This window comes from Danaus plexippus, chromosome 11 (genome assembly GCF_018135715.1).
Source record: "Danaus plexippus chromosome 11, MEX_DaPlex, whole genome shotgun sequence".
Taxonomy (NCBI): domain Eukaryota; kingdom Metazoa; phylum Arthropoda; class Insecta; order Lepidoptera; family Nymphalidae; genus Danaus; species Danaus plexippus.
This window is the reverse complement of record NC_083544.1, coordinates 1,680,302-1,706,407: the sequence shown is the minus strand read 5'-3', so window position 1 is coordinate 1,706,407 and position 26,106 is coordinate 1,680,302. Positions and strand designations below refer to the sequence as shown.

Genomic DNA, 26,106 nt, shown 5'->3' with positions numbered 1-26,106 from the left:
AAGTACAATCAAATTTCTGTCCCAAACATCCGACATTAAATCAATTATCTCCAAAATATCATTGACAATTACTGAGGAAATAGTGCTACCGTAATGATATTATTTAGTTCAATTTGCAGAATTAGCCTGATAAATGTGTTTAAATTACTGTTTTCGTTTACAGATGCGCGCGCCGTGGTTGTACCCGAAGAGCAAAGCTCAGTGGACTCGCATACGTCTTGGAGTATGCAGGTGTCCTTCTATAGCTAATGTCACTTTAAACGTATCGGTACCAATAACGCGACTGTTAAGTGATAAATGTGCGAGTGAAGTGTAGTGATAGTGTTACGAGGTAAGATATACTTAAATATTAATATGACTAATGAAATATTTTTGTTATGAAGTAAATAAACAACACTGTTTTATAACATATGTTGTTTTTACTACGACCAAAATCTAATTCAATTCTAAGTATATTTTGATAATGATAAAACTATTAAATTAAACAAACTATCTTATGTTTTATTCATTAAAAATAATATTGATTTTCGCTTAATTAAATAATGTTAAGGGACTTTACACAATTCAAGTCCCCTTAAATAAACTATGTTAAGATCTCACTTAATATATGACCAAAAACAACTCAATTATCGATAGGGAAAACGTAGTAGACCTGAATTATATATCACCTTTATAAGATATAAGCTAAACTTTTTGGGTCGAAGGAAAGCTCAGCCTTAAAGCTTATTTAGTATCGATAAAGAATAAAATAATTTATATGTACATGAAGAAAACTTCAGACCTGGATGCCGAGGAAGTATAAAATATGTAGGTTAATTCTAGTTTTGTTTATGATTCGTTCATTAAAGTTGAATTAACAATGATTTTTAATCAACTAATTAAAACGAGTTGAATCATTGAAGCAGCGACAAGGATAACGTTTAAATGTTCATTACCAGCTCCATTCTTTATTTATTCTGAGAAGCTTTAGAAGTAAAAGTTTGTCGGAGTTTAAATTGCAATGTTTTTCTTTTGAAGATCAAATAGATAGGCTCTTTTACGCATGGGGCATCTTGTAAAAAGCGATATTCAAAGAGATTTGTATCTCTGAAGTTTCATTCGGACGAAGTATCTCTATGTAAAGACCAAATGTTAGTTGTATGTTAATATATACATACATTTTGTGATACGGATAGCTGGAACACATAAATACAACTATTGGTCCGTTCGAGTTAGTTGTTATTTTATTATATAAAAAAATATTATGATTACTTTACTTTATTACCAAAAATAGTCCCTAAGTAAATAAGATGCGATATTCCTAAATTCTGCTGAGTTCGCTTTTTCTACACATTATTAGTAACTATTAGAATTTTGTTAAAACTTTATATTTTTAAACACATAAAATAAAGCTCTTTTAGTTTTATTTTAATATAGTAACTAAACAAAAGTTTCTCTTTAATTATGTTTAATTAGAATATCTCTGGAATTTCTACTTTTAAATTTCGTATTCCTGAAGGTTTAAATGTTATCGTATAGTTAAAATACTTGTTTCAATAAATTTATTAATATTAAAAGGACTAACTGAAAATGCTTTAAATATTTTGGTTCAAACATAATTCATTTTATAATTTATGTAAAGATAAAAGTTTATAACATTTTGACACAACAGTGTTCTTATCATAACGTGTTGCTTAGCAACGGCTGGTAGAGATTAAGAAATATATAGGGAACAATGAAGATATCATGTTTTCCATATTTTTGTATATTTTAAATGAAGTAAATGACTATATCTCCTATGTTTGCATTTAATTGAATTTGTGTTGTTTTAGATCTACCAACTATGTATTTCCTAATTGTGACTCCAGTCGAGACTGTTAAATTTTATTTCATTCAAAAGTCAATCCCGGATCGCGTCTCCTCCATTCTACGCGACACTGGCATAATAAACTGTGCAAGTCTTTACACTGATGAAGGCCATATTATAAAAAAAAGCAAATGACAATTATTTCACGTCTAATATAGTTACAACGATTGTTGTACGCCAAAGTTGTTAAGCACAATGAAGTAAAAAAATATATCATTACTTTAGCATTTTAATATCAACTTCACAGGTCGACTCCACCTGTCTCAATAATCGTAAATTTGGGGATTTATTTATTTGAGAATAAACATTTCTCTCTATCAGATATAGTCATCCGACTTAACCTTCGCAAAAGCAATGTAAAAAAACAACAGCATTACGATTGTTGTGTTTGAGTTTAAGATTATTTATCCGTGAGCTTAAAATTCAATGAAAATTTTAATTACGTTTTACATATATTTTAATCCTGTCGACATAACTACTGCGATACATTGAAGGCAGAGTCATTATGAAAAAACAGCGTTTATCTCAACGATAATATTTGCTTAGTGTTATTGACTCTGATTATTTCCTGCGTTCATTATATCTGTATAATGAATAATCACATCTGCATCGCTTAATAAAAACAAAGATTTTTAATCTGCGCTTTCATTTTAACTCTTTCACGATATATATTTTGCAATATCAGGATTCCGGATACATAAATAACGCGTTAAGTCCGCTAGCTTTTGAATAACTTCAATAAACAATGGCAACAAATGAAAATAATTGTTTTTAAATGTTAAAAACGGATAAGAACAATCGTTAATGTAATACTTCAATTGTTTATGGATTGTAAGGATTTGATGGACACATAAAAAGAAAAGGATTTCGGTCATTCACAAAGCGATACGAACGTATGAAGTTGTTTGGTATCAGTGTTGATATTTTTATAAAACTGAGTTCTTTTTACCAACAAAAAAAAAAAAGACATCCACTCAAGTTTAATTACTTAACATCTAATATAAAGCGATGTGTTTTGTCATCGTACATCATAGTGGGCGCATCTGGTATAGACCACGGTTTTATGGTAATTGAATATTTAAAATAGAAATTTTCCACTGACGTTTGCTCCCGTGTGCTTTTTGAAAAAATATTAAAGAGGCTCTAATATGCCAGAAAATATGGAAAGTATACAAGATAGAAAGTCGAATTTATTATTTGTTTATGGCGAGGTTTTCAGTAGTTAAAACTTACATGATTAACATATCTTATTTTCTTTTTTTTAATGATAAAAATAAATTAGTTGATTGAAACCTAACTGGGATCATCAAAACGAACCATTTTAGTTTTATAGTTGAGTATTTTGATAAAAATGTATAGGTTAATGTAATTGTGCCAAGTAATAATAATATTAAGGATTTAAGATTATGAAAGTGAACGATATATATATGTATGTGTTTAAAGGTATTACATACGTCTTAAAGTTTCATATTAATGGCGGTGCCGTTTAAAATCTTACGTATTACGAATATGAGGGCGTGTGAACGAAATTTAGGAACGAGAAACAAAACAGGCGAAATGTATTAAACAAGATTGATGGATTTATTTTCGATCCCGGGGGGCGTAAACATTTTCTCAGCGATTAATCATCCCGTGTCACCTGACCTAAGCAAGCAATAAACCTTTATTATTCTAAACAGTGAGGAGGTAGGCAAGATGTTATGTGGTCGACAAATGTTGTGGACAATTTGGATAAGGGTGTACGAGCCATCGAGATTTGTTGTCTTTGATAATTTTGAGTACATCTGGTCAATTAAAAGTGGTTGCTTAATATCATATTTTTTAGTAATGAAGAAAGTTTTTCTGCCTACTGTATACATTTGTATATTTACATAAGGAAAAGCAATATAACAGTATGTTACATGTAACTACATAATATCAAAGAACCGTTTTCGATAAATCCAACCCTTGTTTATCTAAGTAAACAATAACGAATATTCTTAACTCAATAACAAATATAAGATCCGTGTGTTATATCAACAATCTTCAGCCCATTGTCTCCTCATATTATCAGAAGCACTTAAAGGGATACTATATGTATATACAACTATAGTACATTGTTCAATTCACAATGGATACGTCCGACTAATAATATACATATAACGATTACTACAACGAATACCATGGGAAATATATTAGGGATTTAATTAAACATTGTAATATTAATTTTAAATAGTATTGTTTTAATGTAATTATATCACTTCAAATATCTGTTACTGTACTAATAAGTCAAAATTGTATTATATGTATTTATAATAACAATATTAATTTTACTGTAAGTATGTTTATTAGGTTATTATTATTATTTAAATACTGACGAACAGTCGTAACGTGAACTGTCGTATACTTTATCAGGTACTGCAATCATTTACACTTCACGTGGATCTATTTAGGCTCTAGTTGACACAATTAAATCATTCGACAACTTTCATTCTTCAATAAACTTACATACACACGACATTGTTTGTGTATAAATAGCTTTTATTGGCTATTACGTACATGCACATTATATTTTTGGCACTGTAACAGTATCTATAAACGACGGCAGTTCAGGCTTTGTTTGTCTTAATGTAATTACTTTATAACAAGAAAGTGGATCTTGAAGGCAGTTGCCGGGATATTCAGACAATAGTTCTGTAAGAGCCCAGTATCAACAGGTCAAGAAATTCGTATTGTGTAGCTTCGGCCTTATTTTAGAACGATTTCATGCTCTGATGAGAATTTGGGTTTCATTGTTCATTGCGTGTTGTTTTTTATGTAACATACAAAAAAATATAATTTTAAGTCTGACTTCTTCCATGTTTTCGTGAAAAGGAAAGAAAATACAATAGCCTTATAATTCAGATCAACGTCAAGGGAAACGCAAATTCCCACAAAACAGCCGTTTTTTTTATATCCCTTTATATGTGTGACGTTTTTAGAATAAAAAAACTAGATTTGGTTAGAATTATACTCTTAGATGGACGTTAGTAAAAAACATAGTTTCAAACAGCTCTTATTTTGTAATTTCTGTAAAAGACATTCACTCTTTCGTACATGTGATGAATGGTGAAAATTAGGTAAGTTACATTTCGGCTCCTTTTTCTAGGGGTGCAAATGGATGTCATTTGTCAGACTTTTATAGAGAAAAACGTTATAAAGCAGTTGATTTTGTAACCAACCTGGTGTTAATTGAAATCTTTATTATAAAAATATATTGTCTTTATTAAAAAATATATATTTTTGTAAGGTATAATATATTTATAATTAAGGGAAAGGCATGACTGATTAAGTAAAAGATTATTATTATTAATATTGTTAAATCAAGGATATTAATTAAATGTGAGTTACGAATTATTAATTAAATTAAAAAAATCATAATTCTAGAGGTGTTGGCGATTAATATAAAAAGGAACCGTGTCAAAAGCCTTAAAGTGGCCTTCAGAATTCTAAAACGAGGCCGACCATCAGTGGGTGGATAGTGGTTTATGGCGGTAGTTACGCTGTTAGAAATGCAGTCAGATTTGTTAAGCAAGTTAATCTTCCCTCGAAAGAGTTGATACTATGTAGTGTAAGGTATATGCATATGTTTCTCCCTACTAATCCCCCTAATACTAATCGATTCAATGAGCCAATGAAACAAGAAATTTTATATCCGTTCATTAATTACCAGACAAAAAACTACTGGTATAGGAATTTCATGTATAGGAGTTTGTTGAAGAAACAAAAATGTTGAATTATTAATTAAGATTAATTAATTATAATTAATAAAAATTCTATTTAGCTGACATAATCGCTTGTAAATAAAAACAGAAGTGCAGTGAAATAAGAAGTCTTTTACAAAGTCACGTCAGTTAATTCAGCAGTGACTGTCCTGAGCGCTTCCAACACAATTCCTCCGATAAAGCAAAGCTTTAACAAAGGTAGCTTTGTACTGCCTTCGACAAAGGACGCCTTTTGACACTCAAACGTTAAATATCAGGTAACATTCCTTGTTTGGTTGCACGTCAAGTGAGGCTAGTTCCCATGTGGGGCCGATAATAAGATTTTGCCTCTTATGAACTATTGAATTTAATTATAAGATATAATAAAGATTTAAAAATTAAAATTATGCCTTTAAGCATTCATGTGATTTATTTTCATAATCATGAAAATAGATGAATCATTGTTCCATTGATTTTGTCGTTGTTCAAAGACGAATGATTGGATTGGATGTTTTTCAACGTGATTTAAAAAGTCTCTAAGATTTTTCATCAATCTTAAGATATATTGTAGGAATAAATATTTGTATTTACCTAACTTCATTGTCACGAATGAATGATTAATATAAATTAATCTCAATTTATATAATTAAATAATTATGGTGAATTAAGGACGAAGATAAATAGCTTACTTTATTATAATCATATGAAAAATATAGAAAGTGTTTTTTTTTAATTCAAAAATTGCAAGGCATGGAGTTAGAAATATAATTTATTTTTTTTTAAATTAAAAGGATTATTCAACTACTATGTATGTATACTATTAACATTGAGAACATATTTAGGAAGGTCCTATAATTTGTCTTTCATATAACTAAGGTTAATAACTTTATAATCTAGGTATGACAGTGAAACGTTACTGTGTTTTATGGCTGGCTTATTAGAGATATAATTTTCATAAATATAAGATAAAAAATTGCAAAAAAAAAATATTTTTTATTACTCATATAACAACATTCCTGATATTATTTCGTTAAAGTCTCATTAAGTTTTAACTATTTGTTATAAGTAATTACAATTCTTAGACAGCGCATGCCGCTCAACTTGCTTCAGTGACGTGAATTTAAGTTTATTCAGCTGTTATCATTGCACCCGTGGCACTTACTTATTCGCTTAAACAACGAACAATAGTACACAATGCCAGTGATTGAAAACCCTCACCTTTGTACCCTTTATAGATTGTCTCAAGTTGCGAGGAAAATTTTAAACTGTCATAGATTATGTCCATTGTACAAAGACAAGATTACGTTTATGCCGTAATGAACTATTGTACGTTTCAAGCTTTGAGTTAAAAAATTTGCGTTTCACTAAAATATATTTGTTAACATTAAGGTAAATGAATGGCTAGAGATCTTTTAGAATTGCAAATGAGTTTGTAAACTAAAAAACAACACGCTATTCCGATTCCATCCCATTCGTTTTTCATTGTAATCTTTTAAATGTGAAACAGTTCTTGTAATTAAAATAATTGTTGGAACGTGTGTGGGGAATTTTATATAAAAACTACAGCATTATCTATTTCTACATATAATTATTATAGATTAATTGTGAAACTCTTACGTTTTATATGTTATTATTAGTGTTTTTAATTATCGTGGTTATTGTTTATTAAACTTACACTTAATAGTCTTGTGCATTATTGAGCATGTGTTTAGTGAATAAACTGTTTTAATATGTTGTATTGATATCGATAGAAAAATAATCTTTAATTTCCTCTTAGTGTAAAAAAATTGACATTTTCACGTGAAGAATAGTCGTATAAATTTTCGCTTATAATTTTCTTACTGGATTATCATAAAATTTTACGAGAAACGATAGTTCATAGTAGCATTAGAATTTTTTGTGCATCAAACATTTTTAGTAAACTGAGGGTACAATACAATTTTTTGAAAGCCCCTTCAACATGTTAACTACAAAAAAACCCAATGGAATAGAAAAAGGGAAGAAATAAAAACAAACTCTCAAATACATGTTTCATTTAACTTATTGACAATATATGTTGTATTTGTAAAGTAACAAAAAGACACGAAGGAAAATCGATGCTATTAGGAGTGAAAGGATGATAGATAAGCGAACTTTTAATAAATACATTTTTTTTAATTAAAAGTAAAAGAATTTTAATAAAGGCAAGAGAACATAACAAAAGACGGGACGGAGTAAGAAAAATTCAATGTTAATTTTTCAGTCCTACACACACAATTTAGACCCAGGTTAATTTAAACCAGAAACTGGGTTCACGTAACACATTTCACGGAAGTATGACAGTTAAGATAGTATTGCTTTAAACAATATATCAAAAATACGATACGAATATAGCGAAAATTCTGAATATAAAAAAAAATACTTCTTTATTAGAACCTCTCTCATAATATTTTATTCATAACTAATATAAGTTCCATTCATCTTTGCTTTATTTAATTAATGCAAATATTATCCCGAGGTAAAAGTTTATCTATTTCTGAATATTAATTTATAAAAGTGGTTGAACATTTGATTATAAATAACGAAATTCTCGCCGTGTATACTATCTTTAGTTGGAAGATTACTGCGATCCAGATACCAACTTTAAATTAACGTCGGATAATTTAGTTAAAAGCGGCGAACGTGGTTTGTCTTATCTCTGATAACTTGATCTTTGGGAATATTCTGTTAAAGAACTCAGGTGAATTTAAAGGAACTGAGACTGCCTGAAACTTATGAATGATGACTTTCAGTAAATAATCTTGATAAGCGATAAGAATTATTTTGCTTTTCAAATTGCCACTTTAGAGTATTTTATAAGCATTTCTTGATTGAAGTCAATTGGTTTAGTTGATTCTGACTTATATTATAGTAAAAATATGACACAAATTAATATTCAGATCTATTTTTGGCGATGAATTAAAGGGTTGTGTGTACACTGTGTTATATTAATCACTACCTCTTAAAGATAATTTTATTACAACAAAGTGTTTTGTAATAACATATGTACTTCCGATGTAATTGGATCCTTAAAACTAATTAAACTGTAAGCATAAGAAGGTACTGGAACCAACCTTCTATGTCCTTAATTTACATAATTGCTTTATCTCGGCAATGTGGCTTGTATTTATATTTAATTAAATATAAAATATTGTCAAATCTCCAATCTCTAACTGGGAATATATCTAGGTTAGTTTCTTCAGTTTTGCCATAGTTGAAAACAATCATTACAAATTTATATAATTGTAACATTAATTCACAAGCGATTATAGTCCTTGCCATTTAAGGCTAAGGTTCATTTTATAATTAATATTAATTCGGTTATTAAAACCCACGGAGGTTGGAACATTAAATTCATTGTTGATAAAGCCAGCCGGTAATACCTCTCATTTTTTCTTCCATTTAATGGGACCCCTCTGGGCTTTTCGATATTGTTTGATTTTGATATTGTTTTCTCCTACGGATTATTCAGGCGTGTAGGTACCATTGCCAATATTTTATTCATGTGTACAGATTGTTTTGTAAACGTTACGTGATGCTCGCTACGCGGATGGCAATTTTTATGTTATATTATTTATTCACGATTCTTTGATGTTACTTTTGTATTGAAAAATATATTATAATTACTGCTCCTGTAAACGGAGGATAACTTTATCAGCTTCCATTTTGTTTTTTTTTCATAATGATTTAAAGAAATCGTCCCTCAAAAACAGAACAGATGATTATTTAAATCAGTCGCCATCTACGAAAAGCTACTCCATTAGATGCAATGGCGTTTGTGAATTTACTTCATCTCAATCTGAGAGAAAGGAAAGAAAGATTCTGCAACATAATTTGCAATAATGGTGACGCCCGGGAATTTATTTTGACGTGAGTATTTCTCGGGACACGGCAATGTAATCAGGGACCTTGTTACGACCCCGCATCGAATGCTCCGTGTTCTCACAACATTTTTTCCATAAGGATTTTATTATACATTCGTATTTGATACAAAGGTGACTAAGAAAAAATGTATCACGTTTGTAATTATGACATTGCATTACACACATTATGTCACTAGAGCTTAATAGACAAAACTACTGGAGCAAGTGATATCACAAGTGCAAGATTACAGTTTACTCGAGTTGATAAAATTTTTGGTTTAATATTATCTGTTTGAATTTTATTATATCTGTTGGAATACTATTTTAATATTAAAGAGATAATTATCACTACGTACATCACATTTATATTAAAACTGATTTTCTTTAGAGTCACAAGAAGTAATCAGTAAAAATCTCTTCTTTAAAGTTTTCAAAATATAAATGTATAAAAATGTGAATATAGTGTACAGAATATGACAACAGCATAGCAATGTAAAATATCTAAAACGGTATAACATGCTTCATTTACTTCATACTAGGATAAAATTGTCGTTAACTCCTAACATAGACGGTGTTACAAACTTTTACTCCTATTTTCTATACCTTTTTACTAACAAATGATAGGTAAAAGTAGAATGGCACATGACAATAAACGATTTATTTTCGTAATATTAGTTTCTTAGTGTATTTAGTATTATGTTACAATCAATTAGAATTATATAAAAAAAATCTTGAAACTATCTTTTTATATAGATTTTTATTTATATGTCTAGAACACAAATAGGATTTCTCAAAAAAAGGAACATTTTTTTTCCAAAATATGAAAAAAACTAAAAGAAGCATAACTTTTGTAATTCATTCGATGTTTTTGAGCAGAGTTTTGTAAGGCATTTTTTATTTATTAATCTAATAGAAAAAAAAAATGAGAATGGCACCATAAATTTGACAGGTAGATAGAACCAGATACAAAGTAGAAAGTATTAACGTAAAATATAAATAAAACCACAACTCGTTAAACATTCAAGTCACTTTGAATTGTCTAAATGATTTCAAACTGATTTTAAAGGAAATTTCTGTATTGAAGTTATTTTTATGGAAGACTAGTATTACGAAGTAAGTCCTTAGCTAGCCCTGGAGCTATACTTGTTTCGACGTGGCTCGTTGAAAGCTTATATATATGTATGTACCGACTTGTTCGTAGCTGTTCTAACTCTAGATTAATGCCAAAGCCGTATCGATGCGCTTCTAAGTCATGTGTGTACCGCTATTCGAAACTAACCTCTATGTAGCTAAACATAAAGGTTATGGTTTATGTTGTTTATAATAAATAAGACTTGGCCAAAGGATTTTCTACAGATTTTACTTCTTATTTACCCCTATAAAACCAGTATTCTAGTATTTCAGTGTATATTGTTTATTATAACAAAATGTTTAGGTTCATGTAAAAAAAATATAAAAATTTGTATTTATACACAACAAACAAGACCTTTATTATAAAAACTCTTACATTAAATGTTTTAAAATTAACAGAAAACTTAAAAGATTTCGAAGCGCAAATGGATTCAACGTACCTTGAACGTCTGTTCTCTGCCTGATTTACAGATTTTCCTGCCAAGGAAATACTTTCCAATTAACCTTTTGTTGTTTAATTAATTTGTAAATAAAGATTATATTGACAAAATTAATTTTTATATACATTTTTAAGGAGTTGTTTCTAACTATAAATCTTCCGACATCACTTATTTCAAATAGACCTAAAACTTCATTGGTTATTTTGTTATCTGTCCTCAATTCAGTAATGTCTTAAATATTTAAATATGTAGGAATGATTTAAATATGATTCAAATATGTGGGACTAAATAAAAAGCATTAAATTTTGCTGCCTTTCAAAAAAATAAATAAATACTGAAGTTATACATAAAATACAAATTAAATAAATTTGTCGAGACAAATTATCGCCAAAGAACTGGTCTTATTTTCGTAGTTAGAAAACATTCTAAAAATTAGAAAAAATTAATCAAGATTAATGTTCACTGAGAAGAAATAATTTAATATGATAGCAGAAGACACCTTAAGCCGCAGACATATTTCCAAGTAAAAGCTGTGTAAACAAAATCTATGTGAATATAACAAAAAAATGTTAATTTTAAAAAATAGCTTTTGTTACTAAAAGTATATTTTCGTGTATATAACGCTGATTCAAAAACATGAATTTCAGCACAATTAAGTAATCACCGAATAAATTACGCATACATCAGATTTTTATTTTTGAATTTAATTTTTGTTTCATATAAAATGTAATGAATTCGAAATCTAAAATATCATTTGTAATATATACCAGTACAAATTGTTTTAAATGTATCCGATCTGCAATTTGAACCTTTGATATCTTCAATAGGCCTCCGATTCGTAATTTATGACTTCATGTAGCTCTCCTTTGACCTAAAACTGTATATCCAAACTTATCTCTGATGGAAACGGTACAAGAACTATCTTATTACCAGATATTAAAGTGTGCTGTATGTTCTGAACGGTAAAGTTTATTTTCCATTGAAGGCCCACTTAATAATGTTACGAACTTTAGTTGCGTTGTCGATTTGATCGGAACTGTTTTGTTTCCTTATTTCGTCACTACTATCTTGGAAATGAGCGACTGTTTGAACGTAATAGGAATGATAATGATATTGTTTTTTCATTTATTACAATAACGTATATATGTAACAAACTTAACATATGCATTGTGTTGTTTTAAATATATATTCTACATATGTTATTTAAGTTTAAATCTGAATCTCAATCTAAAATTCTCTGAATTCGTTTAATTCTTTGATATATATTCTAACAATTTTAATGCAATATCAAGTACAGCTCTCTATGAGATATTTTAAATGAAATTTAAGATTGCTAGCAGCTCCACGCTGTAAATGTATGTCATGTAACATTTTTATTATATAATTTATTTTCTATTTAAAGCCAATGCAAATCAAATATTTGTTTTTATATTTGCTTCGAAATAAGCAACAAATCCGTTACCGGTGTGACTTTTCGGACATCGAAAGGATTATTAAAATAAGCCCATTTGTTTCAGAGATTGTTTCAAACAAACTTAGGAACTTCACCACTTTATTATTTTGTGTAGATTGGCAGAAGTACTTTCAGGAAAACTCCGTGTATGAAATGCAGAAATTTTTACGAATACTTGGATAAGCTGACGTAAGAAGTTGGAAAACTTGATTAATAGTATTTTAACGAATAAGAAGATATATGTTCTTCCTTAGCTGTGGTTTATGCAACTAGCGTTTTTCTGTGGCTTTGCTTTGTGGCATATACGTTAGGATTTTAGTCAAAACGGAAACTGAGTCCTGTTACCGAAATAGTTCACATTTGAGTCAAAATTTCATTAAAATCTTTTTGCAAGTTTTCGTGAAAACCTAACCAGCACACATAATGGCGATATTATTATATAACATGATTATGGAAGTACGAGTTACGAATTCTAATGCGCACAAAAGAATTTTTAATTATTTATTTTGAATACATTTTTAAATTTATCTGTTTTCAAAACAGTTTTTCTATGTTATTGGAAATTGAAAGGCTTAATTCTTTCCTACTTTAAGCTTAATTATTGTTTATATTATTTTTTATTTTTCAAGCACATAAATAACTAATCACCTCCAAATGAAACATGGCTGTTATTTAAAAGGCCACTTCATTGATTGGTCTTCATAACGTTTTAGATCTAGTAGCTAGTTTATGTATGTTATAAATAAGAGATTGTCTGAAATATTTTGATGGAAATGTATATACCTGGGAAGATATCGTTTAAATTCTCAATATACGCCGGCTCGATTGCTGTCGTAATTTTCGGATTGCGCTCACTGTATCTCCGACGCTTGTAATCAGCTTAACTCTGACCAGATGAAAAAAGGTAATGGACTGACAAAACCGGCTTGTATCGCCGACTTTTTCCATACAAATTGTTCACCCGTATGTAATCGGTTTTTACGTGAATTGCATGTGTATCTTGTTTTAATGTTATATTATTAAATCACAGTGAAATGTTTAAAGCTGGTAAAGTTATAGTATTAAGTCTGATTTTAACTGGGTTTTATTTGATTTTTTTTAATTTTTGGTACACATATAGTTGATGATTTGAAAGTTGTATGTGGTAACATGATTCACCTGGAATTTTCCATCTTTGGCTTCAGGCCAAGTCTTTTAGACTTCAGAACTCGCCTTAAAGATTGCTAATTCAAAGATGAATACGGGGATACTTTATTTAAGAAATTCTATATTGGATTTTTTTTTTATAATTCGGCTGATTCTTTAAATTCCGTTGAAAATTCTATTTCTGAGCACACCAGACAAAATTTTGTAAATGAGACTAGGTAACCTATTTCTGCGCTTTACTTAATGGGCATAATGTTTTATATATATTTTTTATACAAATAAAATATAAATTCCGCTCCATAATGTTAGATGAATTAAGCATTACAAATGCTGTACTAAATTATTAATACATTTCTTTCGAATTTCTCCAACGCCTATAGTAAAAACAACATTGTTCCCATATAAATTGGAGATATAACTAATTGTTACTGAAAATACTTCACAGCTAAGGCTCAAACTTCCTTCTTATAGAATTCATTACAAAACTTAACTAATCAACGTTAAGAGAAAACTTTAAGAAAAACGATGCAGCCGTGCCAATACGTACAAGTAGAAGAGCGGCTAATTGTCGCCAGAAAGAACTAATTAGAAATTATTGCCTCCGGTGGAGTAACAAACAACATCATTAGCTAATTTATTTGAACGCTGGAAGTGTAAGTAAATGCTTGCTTTTTTTCTTTAAATGTTTTTCTCTTCACATTCTTTTATATATTATATAAAGAAAGGTCCTTTCTACGTCATTATTTTAATGTACTCTGTGATTTTGTATTCACAGATAATGAAAAAATTATTCAGGCGAATTAATTAGTTGTGACACTATAAAAATATATTATAATTATAATCTTCTCGTTTGTGTTGTCATTAAGCAAGTTTTTATCTTGAGATTAAAAAAATATATTCTTGATATATTTAAAACTGTTCAAACATAGTAACTATGAGAAGGTTTTGTGTGATTTTACTTAATTCCTTATGACATTACTAAACTTATCTACTCAATAATCCATCATCGAGGGAATAAATGTTAATACTGTGCATACACTGTTGAAAGCAAGATCGTATTCCGAGTAAAGTTTGATGGTTGAGATCAAGCCACGATCTCTGTCTCAAGCGGATTCAGCGGTGTACATATAATTAGTATATTAAAACGTGAACGCTTCAATATCAGACATTTTTATGTCACCAGCTACATTCATTCGCTTTCACACACGTAGTAACTAAGAAAGTCATTCGGAGTTTTATTGAATGTAATCTAGGATTTATAAATATGGTATTAGTGTTTAAAATAAATAATTTTTTTATATTTGTGTGATGTCAAGTTAATCAATCATCTTGAAACATGAGAGATGGTAATAGCGAATGATAACCGAAAATCTAAATTCCAGTAATTCAAGATTCAGGTGGAATCGCTTAGTTTTACATTAAGGTTATTGATTGATACGTAGGTTGTTCTTTGTTGCCGTTGCATTTAGAACTTTATATGTAGTACCGTAAAGTTTACACGTGTATATATATTAAATAGTTGATCAAGATTGCCAAAATTTGTATGTCAAAGGAATTTATACCCTGTTTTAAAGTGTGTAAGGACGTTGGATGTATTTGTTGAGAAATTTTAGATGCAAGTAAACACCATACCATTAACCGTCTAATACTTAATCCCCTCGACCTCAATCGAAGGCACGCGTCATTGATTTTTACATAACTTTACCAATTTTAGACGGAAAACATCGTTAAACCTGAACTTTAACAAGTTTGTGAGGATGTTAGAAATTATGTTGTCGAAAGAGCGCTCATTGTTTTCAACAGAATGGTATTTCATTTACGTTTCACAAAATGAAAGTTCATTAAATGTCACATCGTTACTTCTCTAAGTTAAATCGAATATATATATATATGAGTTTTATGAAGCAACAACGAAACGATTACTCAAAATCTATATGTTGTCATTTATAAATCAACATTAATAACGAGTTTAATATGATGTAAAATAATTTTATGGATAATATAAGAAATCAAAATTCGCATAAAGATAAAGCTCTAACCCTCATTAGCTTTATATTCGTGGAATTACGTTCGAAACATCACTGCACATGGAAGTAATATCTCAAGTCATTCTTTCCACTCCTGCAGGCCATTTTTCATGTTCCACCGTTTTATCTGTGAAGTCGCATGGCGCCGACTTAAGTGGACTTTTTGACTTTTGCCTCAAGCTGTTTTAAGTATAGTTTAAAATATGTTTAATTCAGACAAGATTGTATCGGGAATTCGTTTTATTTCTTCATTATATTTTTTATAAACAGTCTTCGTATTCAGCGTTAATTTAGAATTTAATTAATGAAAAGGTATTCCGATGTGTTAATAAAGTGCTTTTAAAATGTATATATTTCACTCTAAGTCAACGAGCACTTCTTTATTAAAAATTATTGTTCTTGTATTTTGAACAGATACGAAGAATTTGTCAAAACATGTATTTAACTTTGTAAATAGCAAGCGTCATATAAAACGAAATTAGATTTCGAGAAACTAAATTGTCATTTTATTTCATGCATTCAAATACAACACATATTTATTTTAAACTCTAGAAGATGTATAAATCTGTGCCAGTTTGCCCCCCGGATTTGATGCAGTCTCGGCCAACTGTCAATTTAGAATTTTGATATTTGTAATGGGCACGTTGATATGATAACAGGTAGTAGCAGCGATCCACAAGATCGCATCTGAAATTGCTGGCGAGATTTATTGTTCGCTGTTTGTACAGTTTTGATTTGTTTCGTCGTCGTAAATTCGCGAATTTAGTCCTGACATTGTATAAAGTTCGTGCTCCGCTGGCATATAAGGGAAATTGAGAAAATCACTGATGCATAAGTATTGGTAGCTTGCCCAACACTTTTGTGTATTCAAAAGTTTGGAAACGTAAACGGGGAAGTAATCTAAATAAGATATTCGTTTTTCTTCCAGGTGACACTCGGAGTATTTCTTATATATAATATATATATTTCTTAATATGTTCACAATGTTTGCGGAAGACTTCCTTGCTTTAAGATCCAATTAAACGAGCTACTTCGTACTCCCTGTTCTCTAATTAGCACACGATCAAAATTGAGATCAAGGGCAGATTATTGCGAATTAATACCGACCGCTTAGAATTAACAAAATATGTAACAAAAAAACAGTTACAATGTATACCCTATACTGACTTAATGACAAATGTACTACATTTTAATATAAGTGACATTATATTATATGTATGTATAAAGGGCCAACGAAGTTTTCAGTCAAAGATGAAATGTTAAAAGCTAAGATGTACAGAAAAATAAAGTATCCTCTCCCTTAAACTTATATCGCAACCATGTGGGTGGATGATAATTTGCTAAGAGAATATTCACAATTAATATAATGGAATATACACTTATTTTATATTGAGACTCTTCGATGTTAACAAGCGTTTTATATATAGTTGTTTAAATATCAAATATTTATCAAGACTTAATATCTGTCCTTGAACCCCAACTATCACAAGAGGTCTTTGTGTAACTGATATTCCTGTAAATAACAATTTAAACTTTATTCATTAAATGATTACATAAATGTGAGTTATAATCATGTTTCATATTGAATCTATGAGTTTTGACTAAACTCATAAAAGCCTTCTATGGTAACAAATTATAATTTCACGTTTAAAGTAAACCGAGAAATAGTTTCAAATTCTTTTCCGTTTTTAAAGTATAACTTGAACGCGTTATTAGCTGAAAATGACTTCGCAAAAACGGACTCCTCCGCAATCCTTTGTATGATTGATTCAAGCCAGATATTATAACCTTGGAATAAAATATATTGGTTCCCATTGTATCAGGATTTAATAACACTGAAAAAAAAACATGCAGAATGTGCATTATTATAAAAATATATGTTTAGTACCAATAAAATGCTTAATCATATTATAATATAACGTCGAGGTTCCAACTAGATTGTATTTCCAAGGGATTTTGCTCTGACAGTGTTAATAGCAAGAATTTTAAACCCACTTACTCTATTGTTTACGATTAAGATACAATATTGTGTTAAGTAATGGATTTTTTTGTTAAGTTATAAAAAAAATATGACAATTTATGTTACTTAGAAATTAATAATGTTTGAAAGTTTGTATTTTTTATAAAAATATCCTTAAAACATTATTATAGACCTTAGATTAGTGAGTCGCAGGTAAAGACAATATATAAATAAACACAAAGTAAAGTATAACCTTCGCTTAGAATTTTCTTACTGTGAATGCACTTTAACCTTTCTCTTTTCAGTGCAATTGCATTGTTTAATCTAATTGTTAAGATAATAAAAATGTTTAAAGCGTTTACTTTCAACAACAATGTGGATAATGTGTACGGAATGAAATTTTCCAAAAACAAAAAAAAAAATGGGTAAAGTCCAAGATAATTCATTCAACCGTGTTTTTTTTTACGTTTCACAACTTTTCGTAATCAGAACATCAAATGTTACTGAATAAACTACACTTAAAACATGTGTATACGCGCCATAAAAAATGGCCACACTTTTGTTGAACAGATTTAATTTAAATATTAAAATATTGGAATATCCAATCGACGCATTCATGTCAAAAGTTCAAAAAGCGCTCGCAGTTTGTGTAATTCGTATGTAAAATTGCCTTTCGATATTATTTTTAAAAATAAATTACATTTATATTTTGGAATAAACAACTTTTTAGTGTATTTTTTTTTTTTAATTGTGTTCGTATAAGTCGGCGATAACATTCGTTTTAATATTTAACAGCTGGATATCTTTTAAGATATGCAAAAGAGTTAAATAGAGTAGTGAAAAAGATGAAAGTCAAAGATAAAAGGAACAAGGAAAACATTATTCTTCTGAAGTCTTAGCCTATTTAATCCTATTTTTAACTTTATTCTTATATAACATTCACGTTAGAATATTAAGTTATTTTTTAAATTATTTACTATGTAAAATGGCGATTAAATAATAAAGTATATATATTATTGTAATTATTACTGTTGAATCTACGCTTTTCGGTTACTTCGCAATATCTTTATGGAATGTATGTTACTAATATGATAAAATCGAGGTTAGCTTCAATTCCTATAGACTTGATTATCAGTATCCAATACCTACCATGATTCCAAACACTTTTATGTGTTTTTGTGTCTAACACATAAATATTTATAAATAATATACAAATGAATTACCATACATACAATCAAAAGACATTTAAATACTACATCGTAATGAAACCATTAGATATCAATTAAAAAATTATTTCATAGTAATTGGCTGTCACTTAACTAAGGAATTCTTAGGTTGTCTAAAATAATATAAGATCTCGGCATTCAGTGATGTGTTTTATTACTTATACGGTAACTTTGTTAATATATCAAATAAAAAGGACGAAGTCACAGGCATCCGATAGTATGTGATATTTGAATGTATGATTAATCTATAACTTTAAACCAGGCTTGGATTTAACTCGTGAAACATTGAAAATTACTATTCATAGGTTTTACTTCAAATTAATATAGTTTTATATTTAAAATACAATAAATTTTATCACGCTCATTGATTTTAAAATGCAGTGATTGTAATTATATTTTATATATCCTGGTATACTGAAAATATATCATTAATTTAGTATAAAACATTTATATTTAATAGAACAGTTCATATTAAAGACAAAAACGCTTCATTAAGACAATAAAAGTTATATAAGGACGTGCAACATGAATCTTATTCATCCCACCTACATGCCATTAGCGAAACTTATAATGACTTGACGCGAGATTCACTAATGACTCAAATATTATTGTGACACACGCGGGCTCATTATGCAACTATTCTTTTCATTTTAACCGGTTTATTCTGAAAAATATCAGTTAATTTCACGCTCAGCTCCAAACCGCTCTGCAGCCGAAGCCTTGTCATTGACACTATCACTGGTTATGCAACCGAAAATTTTGGAGGCTTAAATTTTCATTCCAAATATAAATATATACTTTTACATTATAGAGCACAATTTTTATGACAGCTTTCGATTTACGTTATCGTTTTATTTGTTATATATTTTCGTTATAGAACTTTATTTGTTTAATTTTAATTATTCATTTTGTTTGGGAATAAGTCATTGGATAATAATTATATCGGAGACGATTTCATAAATACACTTGAATGAACGATTTGTTTTACGTTTGAATCATATAAGATGAAGTTATACTGTGTATGAACAAGATGAACGAAATCCCATTAAGTATTTCATGGAAAAAGTAACTTTAAGACTATATTAAATAGGTTGGAATCACTTAAATTGTATAACATAAATACAACTGATGCATTAAATTGAGATTAAACTACTTTCATTGGGCTAATCCATTAATATCGGTTCAAGGATACGAAGTGAAGTGATTCAGAAGATTTCTTTTTGAAATATAGCTCGGATAATATTTTTTATTGAATGATTTGGAACTTTTATTGGACAGATTAAGAGGTTTGCAGCGATTCGAGAAAAGTCTGATATCGAGCCTGCAGTTGTTGATTGAATTAACTACGAATGGATCCAACTTCTTTAAAATAGTGTTTTAGTATAAAAGTTTAGGAAATAGTCAAAGTGTAAATGTGTATATGATTTTGTTCAATTACATTAGGGAGTTACATCATTAACCAATACATATAATAAAATTGTAAAAGGTCGGTGTCTGTACACGGAAGATAAATAAGAAAAACTTTATTAGGGGAACTTTATATACGAATAGAACCCAAAACAATGATTTTTAGAGTTTTTGTCTCTATGTGTGTTTGTCTGTAGGTTTGTTCGCGCTAATCTCAAAAACGGCTTAACTTAATTGAATGCGGATTTCACTGCTGCGTTGCGGATTGCTGGAATTAACATTAAGTCTTTATTTTGTTTCAATCGGTTCATAAATAAAACAGTTTTGTCAATCTAAAGAATCGCATCATCACATCAAATTATCAAATCAATGAAATCAAATCAAATCTATACATATATTAAAATTGTAAAAGGTCGGTGTCAGAATATCATCGTTTAATACTTCTTAGATGAATGATTTCGTTTTAGTTTACTTATTTTTTGTTAATTTGCTTATTTAAATAGATCTATTATTTTTGTTTTTTTGTTGTATTTAATTTTATTTAGGTTATCGTTTATGATTTTGTAGTATTTTAGAGTAATTCCTTTACCGCTCTTAGAATAACGTACAATCTTAGAATCTTTTTAAGATTATAAGACCTATTACTGACGCACCTATACTTATAAACGAAGTCGCGGGTTCAATTTAGCGTTGGCCCAAAATAACTTTTCCACGCGGACGAAGTCGCGGGCACAGCTAGTCAGGAATATTTTGATAAGTTTTTGATATTAAATTATTCATTAGAAAATATTTTCCATATATATTTTATGTCAGTAGAGATATTTTAGAAGGTTAACTTTGTATTAAACAGCTGATGGATTTACAATTTTTTTTTTATAAATAATTTGTCCTTCAAATAATATTATACAATAACAAACAGAATTTATGTCCTATGTATATATCGTTTCCTAAGGTATATTGGAATCTGATTACTGATATATTTAAAAATTAAAGTGATAACTAAATTACTTTATAAATTTTAGTCATGTTAAGGTAAAGCGGAGATTACGAAATACTTAGTAATATTTAAGAAATAATTTCATTTGGAGGTGTTTTCCCAGTGATTTCGTCTGCATGGAGTTCGTAATTAGTCTCACAGAAATGTATAGCGTCTCAGAACAAAAGATATGGTAATCAACCGGCAGCGCCATCTATAGTCTGTTTCAAGTAACTTCATAGTCAATATCTACAACTATTATGTCTTTAACATGCGGTAACTACACGGAAATCCGGGATAAATTATAGTATACATCTTATTCTGACATCTAAGTTACATCATTGTAAAATTCATACATCCTTAAAATTTAATCATTTATAACAATATATATATATATATATATATATTACTGCTAAGTTTCTAATACATGTATTTCTATGGAGCCTCTTTGTCTTTCGAACCAAAAACACTAACTGATTCCACTATATAAATGTTTTAGTTATATAAACATATATAAAGACTAGTTTACATTTTTTAATTGCTCACTAGATCCGAATCTGAAAATGTTCGTCTGAGTTAATAGTACTTAAAAATACTTGAAAATTTAATTCGCCCATTCACAAAACAACGAATAATTAATTTTTCATTACTAGGGAAAGCGGTAAACAAAAGCTCCTCTCGAAAACTATCTTACGTCTTTGTCCATCAGTCACTGCAATTGAAAAACTCGACCGGTTGGGACCTTAATTAACTTTTCCGGAGCATTACGATCGATTTGCAATGAATGTACCCGGATAGAGTATTGTGTGGATACAATATCGGGTATTGTCGACATTGACGTTCTATTAAGGCGGATTGAACGCTTAATCCGAACGGCACGCAATACAGATTGATCAGTTTCCAGGATAATTTAGATTTTAAGTGCAGTACACACACAGGACATTACAGATCACGTGTATCACGACGAGATAAGCCGAGTGTATTATGATCACAATGAGGGTTTTAATACATCTTTGTTAAATCGATAAGGTATATCGTGAATTCTATATAAAAATCATGGATCGGCTTCTTATTGACTGTTTATAAAGCTGGAGTCACATCATTATTTTTCGTGTATAAAGAAACAGATTGTTCACATATTTCTCTACACGCGTCCGCACGTCTATCCATCACTTGTCCCGGCTCGGTAAATTACGATCTTTTATATCACCGGATCCGTTAAAAATTACTCATACATTGTGCTAGGAAACTTTATTATCCAATTTCGGCCTGTTTATCTGTACACAATGTATATTTGTGCTAATAATTCTTTTATGATACTATTTATGATAAAATAATATACTGTTTAGTGTAAAATAATTGCATAGGCCAATTAAAACAGGTATAATAAAATACGAGAGAATATACCTGAGCAAAATCAGATTACAAAATGGAATCACTTATTTTATTTTATTTTATTTTATTAAGCAATAGATTTAACATTAATTTTAACGGTTATATGTTAACAATGTGATTATATGTGGATGGTGGATAGAATAATTAAGTTATAAGAGAACTTTGAATCATATTGGGCATGTGTATTAAAGTTTTAATGACGTCATTTGTATAATTTAATAAAAACAAAACTGTGACATTAATTTTGTTACCTCCCTTTGACCACATGTTTTTAAATACAAGGGTGCCTTGTTTATAAATTGCTTCCTTTGTTACAGGTGATTACAAAGCGGACCCAACTCAAAAAAACATGGCGTTATATAGTATATAAAAATATGCAATGTTGAATGGTATAGGTAAAAAATAGTTAAAATGGGGACGGTGTCTGTGAGTTTGGCTGTGGGTTTTTTTCTTCTGGGATGGTTTTCCGGTGAGTATTGTAGTACTTCTCATTAATTTTATGTCCAGCTGTAGTTTTATTTAAGATTTTATTATTGTTTAATGTTTAACTTACGAACAGCGGATTACCTAAATTAAACGAAGAAATAATCATTAATTTAAAGTTACGTTTGAATTACGAACATAAAAGAGAAACAATTTTTTTAAAACCATTAAAAAAGTATTTAATCAAAATCAAGCAATGACAGAATGAATTATTAATAATTAAAAATTTCTAAACTGATTTACTTCTTTCTTTTATGAAATGGCTGACATTAATTATTACTTTCAGCTAATAAAAAAGTCATTTTCTTTAACCAGATGTAGCCAAATGAAATTTGATTCAAAAATCATTATGTTCAAAGGAAAGATTTTGCTTGAAATGTTATAAATTTTCAGACTGAAATTAGAGAAATATAAAATATTTGTTATGTACAAGCAACGTATACTCAAGATATGACTTTTTTCACTCGGGCACCTACAATAATGAATCTATTTTAAAAAGTGCAGTAAAATTGTCTCTTTGAGGAGAGTTATCCGAGATATTAGAATTGCGCCTTTTTCTAGTTAGTAAATATCTTTATTATTTAATAAAGACACAATGTGGAATAAGCGTGCTTTGAAGAAATGTTACTCGTCAGACCGTACTGGATGAATAAGAATAATTTTAAGCCAGCAATTGGGTGATAAGATAGTTTTCGTTGTTTTTAATCATCAATTTACATATAAAAGAAAGTCGATCTTAATAATCTTCAATTTATACAATTTGTTACTCAATTAAGTTTATTTGATTTCATAATCTATAAAAATGCAAAAAAAATATTTTTATATTGGAAAACGATAAATTAGAAAATCTATTTAAGTACTGGCGGTATTCAGACTCAAATATTTTAAGGGGCCATAATTAAGGAAAAAAGGAAAACTCTTCAATTTGCCATAAATTAACTCGTTTCTTAATCCCGACTGAAAGGCTTTTAGCTGATTAACTTTTCAGTGGAAACTGGAAAAAGTCCAATTCATAAATCATCAGATGCAATTAGACGTGAGTCTGACTCGATGTCACTCAGTAACGGGGTCATGTTAGTTAATAATGGGATACCTATTTTGAATAATTAACATGACGAGCTTGAATTTCGACCAAATTAAATGATCGTGTGGATATGACGTAATAAAAATGTCCCTGGATTATTTTAAACACACGTTTTATAGTAATTCATGAATTATATATCGAAATATTTTATATTATTTATGTGGACTCTAGCATAATTTTATATTGTATTCTATATTAATATTGAATATAAATTTTGTATGTACTTAACGCTGTCAGTTATGAAAAATATACTAGCGACCTCTATATTGAATATATGTAAAAGTTGTGTTATATGTGTTACAGTGATAATCAGTTATGAGAAAAAGATATAATATTAGATGTATCGAACTTAAAGCCCGTTTAGAAAAATATCACGATAATATACGTAAAGCTGCCACTAGCAATGTAGGTTGGCACTTACTAGTGATTTCACAAGTGTGTTCTCCCTAACCAACTATGAAAAATTGGATCGCAATCAGAAAATTTAAAACCTTTTATTGAAATTATTAAAAATAATATTTTATTCTTCTAATTATTAATATTTTTACTTCAGCTATACTTTTGAATATTACGTTCCTATCCGATGTATAGATTTGATCCGAAAATAAATTTCTCTATGGTTCGTGAACCGGTTTAAGCTGGTGAACTCTGTCTAAAACCGGTGGCATCCGGTTTCGGTTGTTAGTAATGCAGGTGCAATATCTCAATATGTCGGGTGAAGATACATGCTTGTATCCGATTCCTACCAGAGAATAGATAGCTACAAGTGTCTATCGGGTTGCTGAGCGTGAAATGCGGGTCCCATAGTTTCGTTTGGACATTCTATTTTGTTTATTCTGAAGTTTCTCACCAGTTCTTTTTATTACCACCCAGTTAACCACATTGCATGCCTACACTTGCCTACGGTTTAACTCAATTTGTTGAAATCAAATTTTATAATATATTATGGATAGCTGTTATTTTATGTTAACATTTAAAAATAATTCATTTAAGTTATGTTTGATATTTATTTTTATAAACCCCGGCGCAAAAACGACGGGGTGTTATAAGTTTGACGTGTCTGTGTGTCTATGTGTCTGTCTGAGGCAACGTAGCTCCCAAACGGAGGATCCGATTTTAATGCGTTTTTTTTGTTTGAAAGGTATATCCCTCGAGAGTGTTCTTAGGTATCTTTGGTGGAAATCAGTTCAGGTCTTCAAGGTCATCAGGTCGTCTGTTTGGGTCGGGGGTTTTATTAAATTTTTAGTTTATTGTTATTTCTCTATTACATTATCCACAGGAATTAATAAAATATTTTTGACTTTATTATTTTTTAGAAATATTTTTATTTAAAGATTATTGCACTTATGTGTTTAATATCACAGCACTATTGAGATAATACGTCAATTAATATTTAATTGGGGAATATAGAATAATAAAAATCGTGTTAGGACCAAGCTTCATATTTGTATTCTACGGAATAAAATAGCTGAACGCGAAATATTTTATTTGGAACTTAATTTTTTTTTTTTAATTTACCTTACATGACCCTACTTAGAAAATGCCTCAGAGTAAATAATAAAATTTTAGGTTGAGTTCATTTTTTGTATATCCATTTGAAACGAATATGTTGTTTGAGTATTTTAATGGAAGCCTGACGATAAAAGTATTTCATAATGGTCATAACACTGATCACTCGCCCCATTTCCTAAGTCCTAATCAAATATGCCGAACAAATGTACGATATACCATACAAACGACCGAAAGAATACGGCTTATATGTTAATCAAACACAAAACTGGCGAATCGAAATTATCAGAACTCGCATAAGTTTGGGAAAAAAAGATATCATTCGCGAATGTCCAATGAGATTATACTTTGCGGCGTCTGCAAATCCAATAATTCGTTATATTGAAGAAACTTTCCTTCAAAGTCGCCTTCTCGGAATGA

The 26,106-nt window shown here is 29.3% G+C and overlaps 1 protein-coding gene across 1 annotated transcript in view; it reads left to right on the top strand.

Moving 5' to 3' along the window:
• The first annotated feature begins 204 nt into the window (after positions 1–204).
• The window catches only part of LOC116765722 (uncharacterized), a 127,178-nt gene continuing 101,276 nt past the window's right edge, over positions 205–26,106 (top strand). Inside the window, exons 1-2 of the mRNA XM_061522075.1 lie at positions 205–331; positions 22,928–23,079. Coding sequence (XP_061378059.1) covers positions 23,022–23,079 — 58 coding nt within the window. The 5' untranslated portion in view covers positions 205–331; positions 22,928–23,021. The remainder of the gene's footprint in view (positions 332–22,927; positions 23,080–26,106) is intronic.